This window comes from Mercenaria mercenaria, unplaced genomic scaffold (assembly GCF_021730395.1).
Source record: "Mercenaria mercenaria strain notata unplaced genomic scaffold, MADL_Memer_1 contig_3874, whole genome shotgun sequence".
NCBI classification, from domain to species: domain Eukaryota; kingdom Metazoa; phylum Mollusca; class Bivalvia; order Venerida; family Veneridae; genus Mercenaria; species Mercenaria mercenaria.
In genome coordinates this window covers 4,180-18,787 of record NW_026462056.1, presented here as the reverse complement: position 1 = coordinate 18,787, position 14,608 = coordinate 4,180, and the positions used below count along the sequence as shown (strand labels likewise).

Below are 14,608 nucleotides of genomic sequence, written 5' to 3'. Positions count from 1 at the left end.
ATTACATCAGACAGTAAATAAGTTGCATTACTTTCGGATACTGCTATCCGAAATGCTTATACACGCACAGTCGCATAAGAAAAATGCATGAATAGAAGTTCTTACATTATTTCCGAGTGTTATCTTCAACCATATTTGAATAGACATGAAAGATCAAGTTCGTCATTCAAGAACAAAATTTCACCGAATTTAACATATTAAAATGTACTCCTTGAAGGCTGTATTTCTACTTTCAACCTGTTTTTCTTTTCTTGTTTGTAAATGCGTGTTTTGTCTACAATTTGTACCTACATTTTATAGACAATGACAATGTAGTTTATTGATTTCGGCCACCGGCCCATACCAACATAGTTTTAATAATTTATGTTCGACAATGTGTGGTGTAACCATTCAATTTTACAAAGACATTTCTTTTACTTCCTTCTGTATTTTCTATAAGGATAATCTAATTCAGACAGTGATAGCAGAATGTATGGCAATGGTACAATTACAATTATGCTTACTTTATGCATAGATATGATACAAACGATATATTCACACATCTTTTGTAAGAAATGTATAAGTTATAGAAGTTTTTTTTAGAGTAATCAATGTTAACAATAAAATGTATCAAATATCATTACAGAGCAGCATCTATATTTCTACATTCTAATAAATGCCTTCTTTCATTGAGAGCATTATAACAGTATCTTGATACTTCCTTTCTTTTAAAGAGTAACATTTTGAGAACCCATCAGTATATTAAATTGTTTATGGAAGTATTAGCATAGAATTAACTTGGTATATATTGTTTACTTATATGCAGTAAATCAGGACCTATTAATACAAAGTGAAATTCAGTTTCAACCTCCAGCTGACATAATTTACATATTCTTTGATCTCTTTCTATATTGCTGTACCTCTCCTTATTTCTAAATCATGCGATGACGTTCTTAGCTTAGCCAGTGCATTTCTATATTTACGGGTTGTCACACAGTTAAGAAACTTTCCTTGTACAATGGCATTTTTGAAATTTCTATATAGCGACAGTTTAGAGCTATCGTTTATAAATGAAGTCCATTCTTGAAGGTATTGATCTTTAAGGCGTTGTGTAAATGCTCTTTAAAATTAGTGCTCGTTTTCTATGTATTGTGCATTCCAGATGTAGAGCTAATCGCACATCATACCTTTTAACATTAAACAATGCGTCTTATTAAAATAAAATGTAAATTGTTGGATAAAATGGCATATGTCTCTTATATGGATCCAGGTGACTATCAGGTAGGTCAGCGTGAAAACAAGGCTATAGACCCGATAGGAATGGCTATATTCCAAACACACAGCCTCACAAAATCAATCCTTACAACAGTATACCGGTTTGGAATTGTCAGTGGCAAAAACACTAATGGGGATATTTAACCAGTTCTTTGCAAGTTAAACCTTAATAATTATATGTTCCGACTATCCGTTAGAATAAGCTTGAGGAGTGTCACACTTTCCATTATTCAGGCCCGTCTAGTCGAGTCGGTATTACACTAACATTTGTGTTTAAAAATTTCAAAAAAGACTAAAGTATTCGAATCCCATAAAGGGTGTTTCTATTTTGCTTTCTGTGCGAGGAATAGCGAAAGCAATATCAAACAGAGAACCAGCTATTAATGCATTATTCATGTAGCCAAAAAGACTCATTATGAATGAATGTCGTTTCCTTCCTTTCTTTAATGGGTGGTGGTATACCAGGATTTTTACTTCTAAAATTTTTGAGTCTCAGTTATGTTGAATATTTGCATGCTAAAAGGGTAAGCAGACTGGCTTTTGAAAAACCTAACCTTGTATTGCTTAGCTTCACAGGTAATCATGGTGGCATATCAACATTCTGAATGGTGCATAAAGCTAACTTTAAAATGGACAAATAGTCGACGTGTATATCGTTGCCGACATAATAGGTTATTGCCGGTTTCGGAGCTGATTAACTCAGCATCAAACACTTACACCTGTTGAAACAGCTTTTCAGTGGTTCTTTCTTTAAATTTTGAGGGATGTATACGAAAGATGTCTAAGTGCATATCAATAAAAACGCACTCAGACTTCTTACGCTTCACCCTCAATTTGTTCATGAGTTATGCAAATATTTATCTTGCAAACTAATATGAAATGTTAAGTATACATACAAACAAATATATTTCATATCACCACTATACAAGACCACACTTCATAAAAGTCCTGAATGAAAAGCTGGAAATATGACACAAGTTTGTGACACAGTGTACTTATCTTACTTCTTGTTTGAATTATATTACGTGTATACTAGACGTGATCTACTAAGAAAACACTTCCTTTTTAATGTGGTCATTGCATGGCTAAAGCATATATAGACTACCTAAAATAATCATTTGCTTTTAAAACAGAATAAATATAAAAACAGAGAAATTGTTTAAGCGCAGAATCCCCCAAATCAAAACCCCACAGTAGTGTATTTTATGACGTGTACATTTTTAACATAATCACAAAAATAAAAAGACTACAAACTAAGCTCTAAGCGAAACGAAACAAATGCATGCAATGGGGTGCCTCATATAACAATTAATTTCCAAAACACCACTAGCGAATTATAATGCTGTTTATGATGCACCAAACCTAACAGTTTAACACCAGCATGTTCCAAAGTAAGATGTGTAAATAAATGTGATCCATACCAGGTGTATCTCTACAAAACAGAATTATCAAAACAAAGCAGTTCTATTCCATTCAAAAGCAAATAGAGGCTTATCACCAAACATTTGGTCATTCTCAAGCAGACAGGGTCGTAAGTTCGCTAATGGAGCTATAAAGTACTATTCAAATACTTTTTGGGGTTTAGCGTAAAACCTAGTTGGTGCCACCAATCTTTCGTAATCCAGGTGAATGCTTCTTTACATGAAAGAATTGTACACTTCCAGCGGGGTTTCTATTCCACAGCGGCGAGGACGGACAAGTAATTCAAAGTCAACGACCGTAACCACTTAGCCACGAAGGCCCCAAACTAAAAAACAGGTGATTCTGAAGCTTAGGAAGTTTGTAATTACCATCCTAATAGTAAGATAGTGTTATTTCTTGTTAACAAGTATTTCTATAATTGTTTGATAAAACGTTAGTCATGTTAATATGATAGTTAGACAGCAAAGTAATTACATAAAGTGTGAAAATGTGAAGGAGTTAATTGTATTTAGTAATTTCATCCAGTTCTTCAACATGGCGGCGCGCTTAAGCAAATCTAATTAAATGGGAAGTATATACCACCACCTTATATTTGCGTAAAAGTGATTTCAAAACTAGAGAAAGTAGGGAGCCGGATGAAGGGGTAGTGGGGTGTCGTAAGGAGGCCAGCCTTTCACAATTTCGCATATCAGAGGTCTACAATGTCGATGATGAACCGCTGATAGATGAGAATAACATTTCATAGTTGTTTCTCTCGAATAACTTTGGCAATCAAAAATTCCCCCTTTCTTCAGTGTCCAGATTATACATAGTCTCTATCAAAAATATACTTTTTAACTTTATTAACAGTTTTCATCTGTGATAATTTAGACTTTGTGGCCAAAAGGGGTGGGGCTGTTGTGGGAAGTGGAAAAGCAAGGATTAGTATTCAAAAAATAAAGTATATCACCCAGATAGCATGATATATTGTTTAGAAACCACTTGCTCACAAATTTATGGTACTTTAATGAGGCTGACATTTGATACCCTTCGCTTAGGGGTGTTTGGGATAGCTTGAACGATACGGGTATTGTACTTGATTAAGGTTTAAAATAAAATCTGTATTTGAGGTTTCATTTCACTAAGGAGAAAATAGGATGAAATACAATATTACATTTCAGGTACGTAAAGGAAGTTCTGTACATTCTACTGTGATTCCAGCGTCTTTTAGGGCGGGGACAGTTAATATTTCTTTCAATGTTGCATGTTTATGTTATCAAATCCACTTTCAGAGTCAACCCTATCAGAAGCAAAACACACAACCCAAACGACTTTTCCAATCAAACTGCTATGTTTCATTCACTTTGAAATATCACAATTCAAACAACGATTAAAACAGTTGTAAACAAATTCTTCTCTTTACTTTCAAATTTGTTTTTATGAAAAATGGTAACGGTTATGAAAAAAAACTTTCTAACAAGCTCTATATACCCACCATGCAATTATAACAACTCTACCTTAGCAAAATAAAAACAGAATGTATTTAATTGAATTTGTTTATGAAAAAATCAAATGTGCAACATCCCAAGAATTGGCGTACGCAACTACATGTATATGGTTTATAGCCGCTTTGGATAATATAAGAGGCAGAACATGCAATTTTAACTAAAACGGGTCGTTTCATATCAGTTATAGGCACATATATACTCTTTAAGAGCCATGCTGCAAGTTTTAATGTATTTAAAATGTATGTGCAGAAATGATATATTTAAACTGAAAGCACAGCACAATATTGCATCTATCCTACCGCAAGGTTAGCAGTAACATTTCGGATAGGCGTATAGTGAACTAATTTACAGTTTGATGTAATTCATTTTAAAATTAGAAACAAATTAGAAACTACATCTGATTGGAAAGAAAACAAAATAACGTTTTATCTAATCCAAAGACATATACATGTACCTAATGAGAGTGAAATACTGAGATCGTGTGCTCGAGTTGTGTACGATGTCAAAGATGGAATAATTTAATGGATAGTGTTTATAAACTATTTTTTTTTTACAATCTTGCTGCTACGTATACATTACAAATTACAAAAAATGTTTGTGATATGTATTGTTAATGCTTAAATCAATTACATTTTGTAAAATCATTTCCTGTCAACTTATTAAAAAGTGCATGTTTCTCCTTTTTTTGACAGTTAAATGTTACATTCATAATTTACAGATTTATATTGTTTTTTGTGACAATATTTAGTCTTTTAACTATCAGTTTGTTAAAACACATTCTTAAAATCTTAATTCAAACATCCACAATCTCAATGCAAAGACATCAACCAGCGTAAAAATGTATTGCTGCCATACTGGACGCCATCTTGAAAAATATCGATTTCGCAATTCGGTACTGTATATCAATCAATAGTTTCCCAAAATACAAGGTTTTACATGTAGCTACTTGGAACAATCAATATCTTTTGTATTACCTGCTGGGCACTAATTTCGTTAACGGAGCGACTTTTTGTTACTCGGGCCCTAGCTATATGTAAAGCGCATTTGAACGTGTTTAACATGAAAAGGGCGCTATATACATCTAGTATAATAATGATGATACTAATTTATACAATGTGCGTTTTTGCCATCTATTCTTTTTGAAAAACAAGGGATAATTGATTATTTGTGACATTAGTATGTGGACATTTACTTAAGTTATAACCATACTAGGATGATATTTAATGTTTTAGACATCTCGAGATATTTGAAACCCATGTACCGATCTTTCACGATTTTGATAGAGTAACAGTTCCACGCCATCTGTCTTAGATTGGTTGTTTTTTGAGGAGTCATATTTTTGTGAAAAAGACCTATCGATATAGTTAGGTTTAGGCGGATTTAATTGGCACAGGAGTAATTTTTTTTCAACATTCGCCGGACACTTTATATGATTTTAATACATGAAATTTCTGTTGGCGACAAGGCTTGGCCAACGCCTGATCAAACAGTAGTTAGTCAAATTGTTAGTTAAAACGTTTTAGCATATATTAAAATATATTTGATTGTTATATCTCTTTTTTATTTCCAATACAAAACTCCAATATAGTAAACGCTAGATATTCTTACTATCTTGGTAATAATACAGTTTTATCAATTTCCAAATGGTTTGCATTTTCCCAAAAAATACTGTCAGTGCGTTCATAGATTTTATTCTCAGAGAAGATGCAGGATTTTAAGTTTCCAGCTCCGTGTCTTTAATAGGCTGTGACCTGTACTTCAATTTAGCACATCTGAATTTTTTCAGTGAGCTATTAGTATAGATGGATGGTCCGGCGACTGATTTCCGTCTAACTGCGTCAACATTTTTACTTCTGAAAGTACTGGTCTTAGTTATATACAACTTGGTCAAGGCATCCGTGTATGAAATTTTGTTCAGATGGTTCTGATTGGTTCTTTTAGGGGTCGCCAGTGCTAAATATTAAGAACAAAACTTTGAATGACTTCTCATGAAGCAATTGATGGATCATAACCAAACTTGGTCTGTGCATCTCTTAATTTTTCTTTTCTCACGCCGTAGCATCATTATAAGATCCTCTCCCAAATATTTTCGCTTGGCCCCATTTGAACAGTTTCTTTTCATGAAAGAATTAATGGATCATCAAACAAGTTGATGAAGTTCTTATTCGAGTTATTTTTTCGGATATATAGAGATTTAGTTGTTGTCGTCGAAAAAGAATATCCATACGAATATCCGTTTAAATCGTAAAAGATAAGTGAATTGGCCTGTTTTTCAAAGATAAAAGGTTAAATTTACTTGATTTAAGAATTTAATTTTAATATTTTTATATAGTTCTTTAATTAATAAAAGTCGAGAAATTTTGAAAGAAATGGTTGTATGGGTTTGCATTCTACTTCAGCAAGAAGTAACTTTTCATTTTTGTAAGTGCGCTCAGTGAATTTTGTATGACACGAACTTCATGTGCAGAGGTGACATCAGTTTTAAGTATCGCATATCATACATTTGTCATAAAATCTAACCGATAAACATTAGATACATACTAGTATCTTACCAAACTTTTATTTTAATGTTATCTAGGAGCAGACGACGAGATATCTCTTTACACAGACGACATTATAACTAATGTGGATCCAGCAAACGAATATTGGTGGATGGGAACAACAACAAATGGTACACGCGGCCTGTTTCCATCAAATTATGTGGAGATATTTGAAAGTGCTTATGCTGAAGTAACAAAACACTAAAGAAGTAAAAGATATTTGAATGAAATTGCAAATACTTGAGACATTGGAACACATATTGTCTTAATGGTAGATACGTAGGTGTTAATAGTTTTATATATCCAGGTATGAACTAAATTGCTTTTATGCAAATAACTCCATAATATTGATTATTGTCTAGAAAAAAGTGTGCTGAAGCTCTATTATTCTGATGACAAATAAATATAGTAAAGATCTTCTTATAAACTTTGATAGTGTGGCAGTTTACCTCAAAACGATGGACACTGGTTATTTTCCAATACAGGTAAATCAACAAGGAGGTACAGAGTTATCAGTCTAACATTTGCAATAATAGACTATTTCGCCTACAAATGACTATCCATAAATAATTTGTCTATATTACAAGATTTAATGTTGCATAGAGCCATTAGGTTAAATGTAGATATAATATGTTTCTGCCCATACCTTTGTCAGATACTTTAACATAATTAAACATTTGTCATTATGAAAATTCTAATTAAAATCAGTCACATAATGTAGAGATGGTACCTAACCAAATAAATCAAAGGGGAACAACTCTGAATTGATCAGTAAACTGAAGCCAACATTAAACATTGATCAAAAGTGAAAAAAAATCAGATAGGTTCTTTTTCAAACAACTTACCAGGCAGACAAAATATGACCTACATTTGTTTAAATCCTTTGTATTCAATTTACAATATGCACGCTTTTCTTATGACTTACACTGACAGTTATTTTGTAAGTTGTAGTGAAGCCCTGATAGGAAGTTTAGTAATGCATGAAGATTATATAAAATAATGCATACATTCCTTTGAAGAAAATTAACGACATTAAGAAACGTTATTGAGTTTTGATCTTTTAGCCAAAGTTGTTTATTTACTGTTCTCAAAGTGATACACTGATTTTGTGACAGGAAAGGCCGTACCGGCGACAGTAACCATCAGAACAAATCAACACCCTTTACAATATTTACAAATTTATCTACATAAGATGATTATTAACAATGAATAGATGATATGAAAAAAAAAACAACTGATTATAAGAAAGAAAAAAAATCAAAGTTCAGTATCTCCGGATACAAAAGATCTTACAGTTCCATTCTAAGGTGACGTGTCACAGTTCTTTAATTTAATTGCGAACTTTAAGTAGCACAAACAATATCAAAACGTATCTTGAAATAAAGTCCCTTTAAACCGTGAATACGTTGATTCCGTATTGGCTCCCTATGGTGGTAGGTGATTGCATCCCTGAGCTGACTTCAGAGGATAACAAAAATCAGCGTCTTTGCGGTTTACGGCACAACCATGGGACGAAAGCTCTGCGCTGGGAATATCACATCCAGGCGAGTGAAGACAAGTGAACCTCGGGCATTGCACTTCCGGGTTATGACATCACCAGGAAAAATCGTCTGGCGGAAGAAGCTAAAATATATAACATATGGTAAGCACCATAGCAAAACAAATAAGTCAGGGCATATAACTGCTCCTTTGGGTACATCATACCTCCGTAGGCTCCCATAAATAATACGTGCTACTTATACAAAACGTATGTGCTACTAAGTTCAGACGTCACATGATTAAAATACGTCACTAATTACTTCCATTATCACAAAAATTACTTACTTAAAAGACTAAAGTTAAAGTATGAAAAAAAAATATAAAAAGTATATGATGAAACATTATAGATACGGACATGATAAACTGCAGCTATTATTTACAACTACAAATTAACAAAATTCAATATAAATCAAACGTTATATCATAGTTGGTATCGATATAATATCTAATGCCATACACTACAACGGACATTAATTAGATGTGCTATAGACTGGCACACAATTACAAATTACAATAATATATTACATACATGATACTAGACTTGCCATATAGATTTATACATAACAATACAATGCAGTAATGGCGTTCCATAACAACGAAATGTTTGACATGTGTTTTTGAAACAGTACTTTATAAATATCATGTTACAAATTTCAGTGCAAATTTTACATCTTATATAAACGAAACATTTTAGATTCCTCTTTCGAAATAATTTACAAAAGTCTGAAAAAATTAATAAATTATCCTGACATACCGAAACTAGCCAAAATCATATGCCGAAAAGTAAATGTTACAGAATTCTGTAGAATGCACAAAAATTTACCAAATAAAAATCGTAATGCAAAAATCATACAAAAATCTAACAAATAAACTTCTTACCTCGATCGAGCATAAATTTCTAGCAAGAAAATAATTCAGACATAGATTCGTCTATAATGTCGGAAGGTGGTGTGCGCAAGGCATATCTAGCCCAGTCTATTTAAAGGGTAATGTCCCGCCAAATACTAAATTTCATGGGATTCACGGCCTATGCGTGAACTCTTGACTATTTCTATTTTCACGGGATTCACGATATAGCCGGGGAATCTAACTACTTTGGCGCGGATTGAAATTGACAATTTGAGGCCCATTATAGTGGTTTTGGGGATAAAAACATAAATTACTGAAGTTTATAAAATATCAGCTTTCTTATTACTGAACCGAATTTAATAAAATTTACATGGAAATTTAAGTTATGAAATACAGAAAAACATGAGAGGTATTTTATGCGTGAAATCTGACATTTACCTCAATAACTCAAAAATTTACAAAAAGATGATGCAATACCTGCATTTACACTACAGATAAAATAAGGCCCTTATGTCAATTTGTGACAGATTTACACAACATTTATATATCAAAATGTAAAATGTATATATCCAACAATGAGAAATAACAAAAAAAGTTAAATTGGTAACACAAAAATTCATTGGCGTCAAATATAATTATAATGATTTAAGGTAGTGGTTGTAATTACTACATGTTAATGTAGCTGACAGGCAATGACTCTATGTAATGTATTTTAAGCAATTCTCAATTTAAACATTCTCTTGAGGGAAAAGCACGATCATTTGCTTTCCTTGAAAAACGAATAAATGCTGAAAAAGCATATGGAGATTACTCTATTTGATGATTTTCTTTCAGGTCAACTACCCTAAATAAACTAAAAGGTGTTTTATTTATTGTTGAAAAACAAAATAATCGGATAATTACAGATATCAACATTAATTTAAAACTTATACTGTTTACACAACTTGAAAAATGTATTTTGTTGGGGCCTCTCATTTACAAATATATCAACAATTATCACCTGAATTGAGTGCATTCATGAGTGGAATATATTGATGGTAAAATGGTGTAGGGGTTTGTTTACAATATAAAATCTTTAATAACTTCTTTAAGGTACATTTTTGGTATGGTTTTGGTAAGCTTATAATAAAGAGCATGTCATTCTCTTTCACTCAGAATTTTTTCAAGCGTTTTAGACTCTTGGCCAGTCTTGGAATTTGACTTTATTAAAAGACAAAAGGAAGTTCAGTATAGGCTTTTTCAAAATGTTGAAAGTAGAGTAAACTTACCTTATTGATCGCGGCCGATGAGGCCGCGATCATTTTGAATAGGACAAGTACCTGCTGGGGAAAATATTTCATGATGGACCTGTGAATTCTTTACTTGTGGGTGAAACAGGTCTCATAAGCGTAAATACGACTAGCTTTTACTGATTATAAAACATACCGTACGATTTGTTGTGAATTAACTGTTGTTGTACTTTTAGTAGTTCAACCGCCACCCTTGTTTAAGAGCAACATTTAAAAAACACGTTTTCTTTTCATCCTCAAGTAATAAGTAGACTCGCCCAGTTTATTCAATCCAGACGCATGCATAGAGCGCTTACTTCCCCCGATTTACATTCGGAACATTTTCACGCGTTTCGGGCTTTATCGTATGTTTAACATGGGATTTTTGAACCGTCCAAAGATGTTGGAAATGTTTGTCTCATTGTTTATTTTTTTTTAATAAAAATGTTACTGCTTTCATTTTCTACCACTTTTTTTCCACCATTACCTGAAAAAAAGAGTAATGAGTTTGTACACTGTTCAGACAATTGTGCTCTGTTGAAATTTAACCAAACACAAGTTTACCTGCATAAACAGAAAGCGTGATATGTCACCATGCGCGGATCCAGGTGCGGGGGGTGGGGGAGGAACTGGGGGTCCGGACCCCCTCTGGAAAATCTTTAAAAAAAAAGGAAAGAAGACAAGAAGGAAAGAAAATGTTTTTCGAAAAAGGCAACATTAGGACTGCATGTAAAGTATATGCGGCTGCTGCTACATACGACCCCGACATAATTCATATTATTTATCTAAAAGAAACTAAGAATTTTACCTTCAAGAAAGCTTGATTTTATCATTTTTTCCCAAATTTAAAAGGTTAGTCCATAAAACTGCCCCAGAATGCAAAAAATGAAGTGCTAAATTTCTAAATTTCCATGGACGGGGGGGGGGGGGGGAAGCAGGGGATCGGACCCCTCTGAGAAAATTTGGCTGTGTCCGTGCATGGTCACTATACCTGTCCAGTACTGGACATTATGGTAAACGCTTCTTTCCTGCACAAATGACAATTGTGCAACTTCTGTCCGGTTTGTACAAATTTCTGGCCGCGATAAACCATTTGACTTGTACTCTATTGAATTTATTTAGCTGTGGGAGCTTTTGATATAGACTATAATTGGGGAAGTCCTAAAATCTTTGAAACACGGTCAATACAAGAGTTGTCCATTTTGCTTCAGATATTTTGAGAAAGTCATGTTTTAGATATCAAATATTTCTATTTTTGACATGGAGAAGAGGTAAACCATATATATATTTAGAAAATTGGTGCACTTACCTATCATTTCACTCTGAAAAAAACCTATAAAGATGAATTTGATTTTTTTAGGTACCATCTCTACGTAATGTCCTTCTAGTATAATATTTAATTTATGACATATTTGTTGCAATTTTATATGTTACGCCGTTCCTGTTGTATACAGACAAGGCATCTACTTTGCAATATAGCCCCAAGATAATTTTATGACGGATTATCTTTGAACACCCCTGAATTTATTTGACTCAACTGCCACATTATCAAAGTTTATGGGTATTAGCTTATCATTTACATTTTTGTCAAATTTGAAAATCAATGATTTTCGTCTTCGAATAAATCGAAGTTATTGATATATTTGATATGACATATAAAGTGCTTAATTAAAACTTAAAACTGATATCCATGCGCTCTCTGTTGTAAAGCTATTTACATAACTGTTCACCTCAATGAGATTTTTTTTGTTATTTCTTATACATTTAATGCTTCTCGAGCAAAAGCCGCTGTCTATTTCTTTTTCTTTCACCGTGAATAATAAAGGCTTGATTACAGTCGCTGTCATATATGTATGTACTAATTCATATTTCACTGGCTGTTCATTGTCATTTATACATGCTAATTCATATTCATGTATATATGCCAATACAAAGTTTATCACCTGTTATCATGTATATATGCTAATTCATGGTTTACCGCCTGTTTTCATGTATATATGTAGGCATAGGAAAAAGAGATCAATATAATTGCACCTTTACTAATCCTACCAGGTGTTATGTATTACAAAAGTGCTTCTATTGTGACATTTTGATACAAGCAAAACTGTATTATCTGCACTATAAAATACTTACTGGTATTTCATTTTATTATCGGCTTGTTAAAAGTTAATTTTTACCATAAGTAAGTTGACAAAACCATAGGAACCAGTGGTTCAGGGGTAAATCAAACACATATTAATAAATCCTAAACGATTTTGTTGTGCAAAAATGTATAATATTGTGTTTTAAACCGTTTTCGTTTTCTACTCTATTGTGTAATTGCAAGGGAAATAAACTAATAAATATCTCTGCTTTAAAGTACTAGCCCAAGGCAAGAGCTGACATTCTTTGCGGATCACAACTTTGAATTAAATATTAAAATTTCTGTTATTGATATTAGCAAAACTATCATACATTGTACATTTGTGAAATCATTTTTGTTAATTTCAAGGACTTGGAAATCAATTTCTAGACTTTATTTAATGTATTTCTATCAATGAAAATGTTAGGGTCTATCTCTAATATATGCTAATTTGTAGTTTACCCCCTGTTTTCATGTACATGATGTATATCTGATAATGCATAGTTCACCTCCAGTTGCCATGTATATAATCACTTTAAACCGGAATCGCCTGTCCCGTCGTGCGTCCCGCAAGGCCCGGGAACCACGGTCGGGTGGCTCCTGGAGGGGAACCGGTACCCCACTGCTCGGACTGTCTCGAGCTGGGAAGACCCGCGATCGCGCCGTGCGACCGCCGCCCATGTGGGTCGATGATGCCAAGGCCTGGGTCGGCCGGTCCCGTTTTGATCAGGAACAGAACCGAAGCCTGGCGGCCGGGTGAGAAACTGGGCGTGGGCACTCTCTTGCGGGACGTCCTCGGCGTGAGAAGTATATATCATGTAGCAATGTTAGAACAGAACTTCACTAGCTAGTATCAACATTTATTCTGGGGGTGTCAGTGTAAATTCTGTGGGCGTCAGTGTTAGTTCTGTGGGAGTCAGTATTTGTTCTGGAGGCACTAGGGTCAGGAGCCGTAAAAATTGGTGTCTGGTGTAGTTCTGTTAGAGTGGAGGATGCTAGATCCAGTGGATCTTTGGTTTGAATTAAAGCAAAGTTTGTTCTTAAAATGCACCATAATTGTGTCCTACAAAGGGTAAAAAGGCACTTGCACCACAGTGGCACTACTCCCATAGAAGTTCGTCTATATCTCTTTATCATGTTTAGGTTGAAGACACATACACCTAATTGAATATGTCTTAGCATCTTCCTTGATCCCTGATTTGCGACAGATGCAGTTGTCTCAGTCCTGATGGCACTCAATCGACGGACTTTTATTGTCAAGAGGCAGCAGACCTGATTGAAAAATTCATACTTATCAGGATCAGTCTGCTTTCAAGATTGGCTTTCTATGTCAACTATTCATTTATTATAGTGTTTAGTATGCTTGAAATATTTCCAAAAAAAGAGAGACTAAAGCTGTAGATAAGGTTTAAAAAACACATGCAATAAGTGTCATAATATCTGTATGTAGTTTTTTCAAGTTTTAACACTCCCCCACCCCTACCCCTGTGACCAAGTATACCAATTTTAATAATAATTATTTACAAAGGAATGTAAAATATTTTGTTGCGTCACTAGGGGTGATGTTTAAAGATGTTTAAAACAGAAAAATGATTAATATTCATATTTTCATTGTAGAATTTAATCGAATATATCAAAAAATGATCTTTGCCTATCTTTATTATGCTGTTTCAGAAGCCTAGCTCTAGGTCATTTTTTACTTAATTGGATAGCCAATCTGAATAGGAAAATGGCCGAGGTCCTTATTAATTTCTATGGACCTTTAAAAGATATTACTTACAGCGGACTATTTTCTGAATCGAAGTCATTTCCGCTTTCAGTTGTGAGGCACTTCCGTTATAGTTTAAATTGACAACAATAACAAATACAAAGTCACATATAAACTGACTGCTAATCAGATCAGTGTAAGTGTAATTAATACAACATACATTATGAGATAAAGATTTTCTTGAACTGCATTATCAATTCATTACGTTTAGATCGTATTTCACTTATATCTTGTCTGACCCCGATTTTTTACGTGAATGACAGCAGTCTCGTGCAAAACTTGGAAACAGAATAATGAAAAGTATGGTGGAGAATTTGAGGTCACATTTTAAATGGCATAAAGCGAGGGCAGTTGTGTTG

General features: G+C 33.6%; 1 protein-coding gene across 1 annotated transcript in view; it reads left to right on the top strand.

The window, feature by feature from the left end:
* LOC123524572 (tyrosine-protein kinase SRK2-like) overlaps nt 1–10,816 on the top strand; it is a 65,419-nt gene extending 54,603 nt beyond the window's left edge. Inside the window, exon 14 of the mRNA XM_053534635.1 lies at nt 6,742–10,816. Within this exon, the coding sequence (XP_053390610.1) occupies nt 6,742–6,908 (167 nt within the window). The 3' untranslated portion in view covers nt 6,909–10,816. The remainder of the gene's footprint in view (nt 1–6,741) is intronic.
* Nucleotides 10,817–14,608: the final 3,792 nt, after the last annotated feature.